This window comes from Hibiscus syriacus, unplaced genomic scaffold (assembly GCF_006381635.1).
Source record: "Hibiscus syriacus cultivar Baekdansim isolate YM2019G1 unplaced genomic scaffold, ASM638163v2 tig00016004_pilon, whole genome shotgun sequence".
Taxonomy (NCBI): Eukaryota; Viridiplantae; Streptophyta; class Magnoliopsida; order Malvales; family Malvaceae; genus Hibiscus; species Hibiscus syriacus.
This window is the reverse complement of record NW_024062379.1, coordinates 970,799-980,211: the sequence shown is the minus strand read 5'-3', so window position 1 is coordinate 980,211 and position 9,413 is coordinate 970,799. Positions and strand designations below refer to the sequence as shown.

The window sequence follows — 9,413 nt, the reverse complement described above, 5'->3', positions numbered from 1 at the left end:
CGTGGGAGACTTTGTATTCCCGACGATTAAGAATTTAGAAAGATATTCTTTTTGAGGCATTAATTCCGTTGACTATACATTCAGATGGAAGCAAGAGGTACCAAGATTTAAAGAGTCATTTTGGTGGCATGGTTTGAAAGAGCCATCATGGAAATTGTAGCAAAGTGTCTGACGTACTATTAGAGGAAAAGTTGAACATCAAGTATCTTCTAGATTTTTCAATCAATCTCGATTCATGAATAGAAAGGGGAAATGAGTCAATGTGGGCTTTGTTACAAGGCTACCTTTAACACCTATCAAGAAAGACTCAATATGGGTGATTGTTGATAGATTTACCAAGACAACTCACTCCATTTTGGTACGAGCATAATAGTCGATGGATAAATATGATGAGATATACATGTAAGAGATTGTTCGGTTGCATGGATTGCCAGTATCTACTATATCCGACAGAGATTCAAGGGATCATGGGAAAAATATTTTCTGTTAGCAAAATTTTCTTACAATAACATTTATTAATCGAACATCAAGATGGATGTATACGAAGCTTTATATGAGAGAAAAGGTTGAACACCATTAAATTGGTTAGAATTAAAAGATCGAAATCTAGTTGAACCTGATTTAATGAAAGAAATGGAATATAAAATGAAACTTAACCAATATAATCTTAAGATAGCTTCCAATTGACAAAAGTCTTATGCTGATCTAAAAAGAAAAGAGATTGAATAGCAAGAAGGTGATAAAGTTTTTCTGAAAATATAGCCTTGGAAGGAAGTATTGCGGTTTGGACTGAGTCTGAGAATTATTGAACCTTATGAGATTTTATCAGTTAGCTTTGCCTCTCGAAATGGACACGACCTGTAATGTTTTTCATGTGTCATTCCTTAGTAATTACCAATCAAATTCATCGCATGTTCTTACATTAAGGGGAATAGGGATTTGATCAGATTTGAATTATGAAAAAGAACCAATACGGATATGGACTCAAGAAATCAAGAAACATCGTAACAAGATGATTCATCTAGTTGAAGTGTTGTGGTAAAATCATAAAGTCTTTAAATTCGAGGATGGATTTTTCTTAAGGGGGAGAATTGTAATACCCCAAATATCATGTCAGTGACTATATTGAAAAGATTTAACAATTTGGAGTATTAAATTTAATAAATGGTAAAGTATAAGAAAATGATTTAGAAATTGTGATTAAGATCAATTAGTAAGAATGGAAGAATGAAAGGGTATTTTTGTCTTTTAGAGGGAAATAGATTTAAAATCCATTTTACTTAGGGTATTTAAAAAGGAGAAAAGGGAAAAGGGAGAACAAACTAAGTTCTCTTCTTCTTCCTCGTAGTCTCGTGCCTTCCATAGCCAAGGTAAGGGTTCTTCAACGTTGGTTTTCCTTTCATTTTGGGTTTGTTATTGAAACCTTAAGTGATGTGTAAGCTTAAAGAAGGGTTAAAGAGGATTAAAACTAAGAAATAGATGTTTTATTTTAGATTGAAGAAAATGGGTTTTTGAGTGAATTGTTGAAATATGAGTTTTTATTGATGTTTACAAGTATCTTTGACTTTTCAAAGAAGTAAATAAGACATTAGAAACATTGGATGTGATTAAAAACATGTTAGGAAAAGTAGTATGATTCTTAGTTTGAGATGTTCTTTGGAGAATTTAGATGTTATAAGAAGCTAAATGGAGGAAAGTTAGTTGGGTTAAGTGATGTTAAGTTTAAGGGCATTGTTTGAGGTAAAAGTAAGAGTTTTAAACGAAAATTTAGTAAAAATCGAGCTGAAAAATGGAAAATCTAGGTAAGGGTATCGATACTGGAAGAACAATACTGATACTATAAGTTTAAATTTGAAGAATTATGATGAACAATATCGGCATTGATGCAATTAGTATCGATACTGATGTGGGTATCGATACTAAAAGGAAGGTATCGATACCATGGATTATAGAATGCAGAAATGGTATCGAAACTGAAAGGGAGTATCAGTACCATATTATATAAGTATCGATACTATGATAGGGGTACCGATACTATTGAATCTGGAAACTTTAAGATAAGATGATTTTTTATAGAAATTGATTATATTAGTACTTTTAAATATTATTAAAATTATAAATATTAGAGAAGTATACTAACATTTAGTATGGTATGTGTACTTAATGGATGTTTGTGTAGATCGTAACCAAGCTCCCGAGTCAATCAATAAAAAGGACAAAGATAAAGTTGTCGAATAGCTGGACATCCTTAAAGCATATTAATTAGGCATATCAGGTGAGTGCATTTATTGTATTTATATGAGATGAGAAAGACTCGCAATGAGTCAACTTAGAATATTTTGATTAAATGTATGTTTTACAGTATTTAATATACTTTCATTATGTGTATGGAAATGATATTGTGAATAAGTTTTAGAGTATGAACTTCTGTAAAATGAATGAATAAATGAAAATGCATAACAGTGAATTATCGGCATGAAAGGATGCCATAAATGAAAATGCATAACGGTGCATTATCAGCATGAAAGGATGTCATAAATGAAAATGCATAAGGGTGCATTATCGGCATGAAAGGATGTCATAAATGAAAATGCATAATGGTGCATTATCGGCATGAAAGGATGCCATAAATGAAAATGCATAAGGGTGCATTATCGGCATGAAAGGATCCATAAATGAAAATACATAACGGTGCATTATCGGCATGAAAGGATGTCATAAATGAAAATGCATAACGGTGCATTATCGGCATGAAAGGATGTCATAAATGAAAATGCATAACGGTGCATTATCGGCATGAAAGGATGCCATAAATGAAAATGCATAATGGTGGATTATCGACATGAAAGGATGCCATAAATGAAAATGCATAATGGTGCATTATTGGCATGAAAGGATGCCATAAATGAAAATGCATAACGATGCATTATCGGCATGAAATGATGCCATAAATGAAAATGCATAGCGGTGCATAATCGGCATGAAAGGATGCCACAAATGAAAATACATAACACTATATTAATAGCATATAAGGTGCCACTCATGGTAATTATAAAAGATAAATGACCATTTGGCACTTTGGTGCAATACATGTACATTACTTTCTTATTTAACGTACATAGAACAAACAAAGAATAATTGGGAAAAATATACAGAAGGATAGGTATACTGGGCATACTAAGAATAATTTTAATGATTGTATGAAAGAAATCTGGTTTAACTAAGAAGGATTTATTTGATCCTTATGGAGTATGCGATGTAATTTGTTATTAAATAGCCATGATATACTTATGTATAAATTGCAGTTTCTTTACAATATTATGTCTCACTAAGTAAATAATTAACGTGTGTTGATTTTACACGTAGGTAAAAGCAAAGACTAGCTGGGTAAGGAGTGCAGTAGCAACTATCATCAATCTAAGGTTGACTCTCATCAGTAAAAGTAGGACAATCATGTTTATTTTGAAAATTTGCTCGCATGTAATAGAAATTAAGAAAAATGCTCTGGAATGCATTTAAAGTGATAATTTTAGTAATATGTTTCAATGACTGTTTTATTGTTGTACTAAAATGTTTTGTTTTAAATTTCAAAAAAAAAATTATGGGTTTTACAAATGGGTGAATGTTTTTAAAAGTCATGTGGCACCTATGACTTGTGTACGGAAACATATACGAGAAATGGTTGTTACAAATGAAAAGTTTGTTTCCTAATAGAGAATTGAAAACACATTTGATTATTTATTTTCTTATAATAGCAACATGATAAATTAAACAAAAATTAATGATTTTTTTACAAATAAAATATGTAAATATAAATATAAATATAAAAAATGATTTTTCTCCGTCGAACATCCATCTTATTGTTCTTTTAATATTCAGTTACAATAAATGAATTAGAATAGCTAATAAAATTAAAGCATATGTTACCAATAATCAGTTGGTCTAGTGAGATGAGACACTAGAAATGAAAAGTTTGTTTCCTAATAGAGAATTGAAAACTCATTTGATTATTTATTTTCTTATAATAGCAACATGATAAATTAAACAAAAATTAATGATTTTTTTACAAATAAAATATGTAAATATAAATAAAAAAATTTATTTTTCTCCGTCGAACATCCATCTTATTGTTCTTTTAATATTCAGTTACAATAAATGAATTAGAATAGCTAATAAAATTAAAGCATACGTTACCAATAATCAGTTGGTCTAGTGAGATGAGACACTAGATTTCTTAAGCAATGTTAGGGGTTCAAATCATAACATTTGCAAATGGAGTAAACTGGGTTGGGAGGGTGTCTCTGCCTCTGTAGTACCCGATTTAGATTAGTCCATTAATAGATTGAATACTAATGATTAATTAAAAAATTAAAGCACATGTTCATTTTATGTGTACACCATACAAACAAACAATATTTCCCACTAGTCCCTCTTATATTCCACGGATTTAGACATGATTTTGAATTAATTAGGAATATAGATATGATTTTATAATATTCAATAAAGTCATGAGCAGATGAAAACGATCCCCCCCCCCCATTTTGATACCTTATTGTAAAGAACTGAAAGTTTAACACTAAACTATATTTTTTTAATAAATTAGCATTAAATGAAGGCACCTTCTTTAAATTTATCATTTCATTTTGTTATTCTAATTCTTTTTTATAAAATTTCATTTTAGTCTTTGTATTTTAATTTTCTTTCAAATTAATCCTAAAAGTATAAAAAATTTGAAACGGAATCGTCGATTGCTATTGGCAATTTTGTCAAAATTGATTTTAACAGCCGTCAATTTTACCTATTTTGTAAAAACATCTTTATTTGCTTTATTAATTCAATATAATCCTTAAATTTAGAGGTGAGCAAAACTCGACTCGACTTCAAAAATCAATTTTTTTGACTCAACTAGAATTTACTTTGACTTATAATTTCATAAAATCGACTCGACCCGAAAAAATTTAAAGTTCAAATAATGTTGTAAAATACAACTCGAATAACTCAAAATTTTCAGTAATTAGTAGATTGATTTTCAAGTTTGAGTGGAGTCCCTTGACTTTGTATGATATACGTATATCACATATGAAAAAATATGAAGAAATATATATATGTATTGTATATGGTTATGAAAAAAACCATTTAAATTGAAATTAAACAATATCATAATATTATAAATATTTATAATAAAATTTAAACTGAAACTTGAAAATTCGACTCGATTAGACTCAACTCGAAAAAAATTAAGCCAAATTCAAATTATAAAATAAGACTCGTTAACTCGAATAATTTAAATTTTTTTGACTCGAGTCAATCAAACACTGACCCTACTTAAACCCGTACTTTTTTTTCAAACCTCCATTCTTCCTTAATTGAGCCGAAATGAACAGAGTACTTCAATGGTGTGGGAGAAATATTATAAATAACAAATTAAACATTTTCTACATAAGTTCCATTTTACAAATTCGATTAAAGTTTAGGACCAAATGTGAAATTAATGTTTTTTCTTCTGAATAATAGAAATACATTTTTTTGGCTGTCCCTTTTTTCCCATATGAATGGGGTAAGGGGGAGGTAGATAGTAGGCTGCCCCCAACACCAGGTTGAGAGCAGCTTCCGTAGGAGACCTCCAAATTATGAAATGCCCTCCGTGGGACTTGATCCCACGACCTCAAGGTTTAGAACCTTGTGCTCTACCAACTGAGCTGGATGGTCATTTCTGAATAATAGAAATACAAGAGTAGTAAATGAATTAATGAAAGGAGAAGATGAAGTCCGGCATATGTGTCCGAAAACGATTGCAAATCTACCAAACCCATCCGTTGATCACAGCTGTATTCACGTCCTCTCTCTCTCTCTCTCTCTCTTCTATTTTCCTTTGATTTTTTTTTTTCATAAATTAATTTCTCTTGTATTCCGCCATTGGTTGGAAAAAGACAAATTCTTTACTTCTGCCTCTATTTCTTGACAATTATGCAGGAAAATATAGGTTTTTTATTCCCATAATTTTTAGAGCAAACAAAGAAGTTTATAAATGGAATAAAAGAAAAGAAAAAAAAAACAGAGCTTCCTCGTGATCTGTGAAAAGAGGTCTTACGTGAAAACCCAGATTGTCTTCAAGCTCTTTAAAACGGTCTTTGGTTCCATCTTCTTTTTCAACTTTGAACTCTGAATTTAGTGCTTACATTCCTAGAAAACCATTTTTTTGGAGTAAAAAGATCACCCAGAGAGAGGGTATTTGCGGGAATCATGTTTTGATAAGTTTTCCTTTCTGGGAAATTTGTTTCCTTCGGCTTTTGTATGAAGAAAAAGCTTCATTCATAGGTGGGTTCTCTCTTTTTTGTTTTAATTTCTTTTTCTTCTTAATTTTCTACTTGACTTTATGTGTATGGGTTATTTAAATGAATTTGAATTTTGTAAAGTTGGTTGGCTGCAGATTTTTAGTTGGGCTTTAATGTGTTTTTGTTTGGTTTGCAAGTAACCAAAAAATATTAGGTGAAATTCAATATGGATATTGGATTTTTAAGTAGAATTATATGCGGGGTTTCTATTTTAAGTGGGAATTCTTTGTGGTTTTCCCATTTGAGCTCAAGTTACAAGGCTTTTTTCTTGGGTTGGTTGATGGGAAAAAGCATGTTAAATGATAAGAAGTTTGAATCTTAAGCCGTATGGTTCTTATTTTAAAGTCGGGGTTTTATTAAACTGTAGTGTTTCTCATGGAAGCTTAATTATGTCAACTTTTGATTTAGGTAAAGGTCAAATGGCTTATAACTTAAGCCAGATTGAATAGCTAAGTATACAGTGAATATTTAGAGAAGGCTCTGTTGGCTTTTCCAATTCATGTAATCAGTTTCATGATAATAGAATGATCGAATTCGATCGTTGATGGCCGGCTTCTTTTCTATTGTTTCTAGGAATATGCTTTTACTTATTGCTGTGTTGAACATCAACACGGTAGATTCAGAAACCAGCACACTAGTTTTCCTTGGGAAAGAATTGGCAAATCTGTGAAATTCAGTTCTTTTGATGATTTCTATAATGTTAACTTTAGCCACTGCTTTCTATGATTTTGATAATGTTTCCAGTTTCTTAAACTTCTATGAAGTGGTTGAGTTTTGATATTTTTCAGTGTTCTGCTTGAATCATCTCTGACTTGGCTGTAAAGTTTCGAGCTTATAGGAGGACGATCAGAAAATTATAGAAGCAGATAGGTGCAAATTAGACCCTTTAAGTGGTTACTTGCTTAGCTTGGAAGTAACAGCCAACATGGCTTATCATACTACTGATCATGGCCTGGATTACCTCCGGTGATAAATTGATGATTCATTTATCGCTGAGAAAAGACGTAGGAAAAGAGTTTTCCTATCTAGTGCAGGAAATGATCTTATATTTAATTAAAATGTTATTGTTTCAACTTATCAACATGATCGGATCATATAGAGGCAACAATTTGGCCACAACATGCGACTCAATTTGTTTTTGTGATCTAATCTTTATTTTCGTGCTGAAATGACAGGTTTGAGTTGCCATAACTTAAAGCTTTTTATACAATGGGTAAATATTTGTGACAATAATGGATCCTCAGGCTTTCATCAGGTTGTCTATAGGCTCTTTGGGTCTGAGGATTCATGGATCAGCCCTGAATTCTTCAAAGGCTGGAATTCATGCATTCTCTTCCCCATGCTCATGTGAGATACGACTCCGAGGTTTCCCCATGCAAACTACTTCAGTTCCCTTAGTATCCTCACCCGAGGCCACACCTGATATTCACAACATTGCCTCTAGCTTTTATCTAGAGGACTCTGATGTGAAGGCTTTACTGACCCCTGGCTGTTTCTATAACCCCCATGCGTGTCTGGAGATCACCGTCTTCACAGGGAGGAAAGGGTCACATTGTGGTGTTGGAGTCAAGAGACAGCAGATCGGAACATTCAAGTTGGAGGTGGGTCCAGAATGGGGTCGAGGGAAACCGGTGATTCTTTTCAATGGATGGATTGGCATTGGCAAAAACAAGCATGAGAGTGGAAAACCGGAGGCTGAACTTCATTTGAGAGTACAACTCGATCCTGATCCAAGATACGTGTTTCAGTTTGAAGATGTAACTATGCTTAGTCCTCAGATAGTACAGCTTCAGGGTTCCATCAAACAACCGATTTTTAGCTGTGAATTTAGTCGAGACAGGTGATGCAAAACTATGAGTTGCTTCATCCGTCTTCCATTTGTTACTTTCTATTCATTTGTTTATGGTTAATGAAACTCTTAATGGTTTCTTTGAAATGGTAGGGTGGCAAAGGTGGACCCTCTAGGCACTTATTGGACAGGTTCTGCTGAAAGTTCAGACATAGAGATGGAGAGAAGAGAGAGGAAAGGATGGAAGGTGAAGATACACGATCTCTCTGGCTCGGCTGTTGCAGCTGCCTTCATAACCACTCCTTTTGTGCCATCAACAGGTTGTGATTGGGTTGCCAAGTCCAACCCAGGAGCTTGGTTGATTGTTCGTCCTGATGTTTGCAGGCCAGAGAGCTGGATGCCTTGGGGAAAGCTTGAGGCGTGGCGTGAGCGTGGAATCAGGGACACTATCTGCTGCCGGTTTCACTTGCTGTCTGAAGCCCAAGATGGAGCAGAGGTTCTGATGTCCGAGAAACTCATAAGTGCAGAAAAGGGTGGTGAATTTTTCATCGACACTGACAGACAATTGCGGCAGGGACCAACTCCAGTACCGAGTCCACAAAGCAGTGGAGACTTTTCTGCATTAAGTCCGATAGCCGGTGGGTTCGTAATGAGCTGCAGGGTACAAGGGGAAGGTAAGAGTAGCAAGCCATTAGTGCAACTGGCTATGCGGCATGTAACATGTGTGGAAGATGCGGCCATATTCATGGCAATTGCATCAGCTGTTGACCTCAGCATCGAGGCATGCAAGCCTTTCCGAAGAAAGATAAGGATAGGGTCCCGCCATTCTTTATGAAAAAGAAAAAAGAATTAATCCATGAAAGCAATGAATGGTTCTATATTTCTGTAACATTTGGCACTGTGTAAAGATCTTGTCGTTGATAAATTAGCTTTTAGACCTAACCAAACCCCTGTCAGCACATTTACCTGTCATTGGTGCCATATTTCTTTCTTTTTTTCTTTTTTGCTAAACTATATCGATGAACATTTAATTATAGGAATTATAATATGACTATTAATCTTTGGGTAAAAATGATAAATGGTTTTTCGACTGTTGTTTTATTGAGTCTCTTGACTATTAAAAATTATAAAATAATCATTTGATTATAGAACATTCTATAGAATGTTGTTTTGTTATGTTCCGACTATTAAAAGTTACAAAATGATTACCTGACTATTTATATGTTCTAAACTTGTTCATTCTAATTAAAAAAATTAATAACTGTCTAAGTTGTGTATTAACATACTGA

The 9,413-nt window shown here is 33.1% G+C and overlaps 1 protein-coding gene across 1 annotated transcript; it reads left to right on the top strand.

Moving 5' to 3' along the window:
* The first annotated feature begins 6,055 nt into the window (after positions 1-6,055).
* Positions 6,056-9,118, top strand: LOC120208190. Its single transcript, XM_039207522.1, has 3 exons — positions 6,056-6,318; positions 7,511-8,175; positions 8,278-9,118. The coding sequence occupies exons 2-3, from the start codon at positions 7,568-7,570 to the stop codon at positions 8,957-8,959; spliced, it is 1,290 nt and encodes a 429-aa protein (XP_039063453.1). The 5' UTR covers positions 6,056-6,318; positions 7,511-7,567; the 3' UTR covers positions 8,960-9,118.
* Positions 9,119-9,413: the final 295 nt, after the last annotated feature.

Excerpts from the sequence above, each read along its gene's own strand:
- LOC120208190 (XM_039207522.1), top strand. The coding sequence starts at position 7,568 with ATGGATCCTCAGGCTTTCATCAGGTTGTCTATAGGCTCTTTGGGTCTG. Across the intron at positions 8,176-8,277 it reads TGTGAATTTAGTCGAGACAG|GGTGGCAAAGGTGGACCCTC; the intron begins GTGATGCAAAAC and ends TTGAAATGGTAG.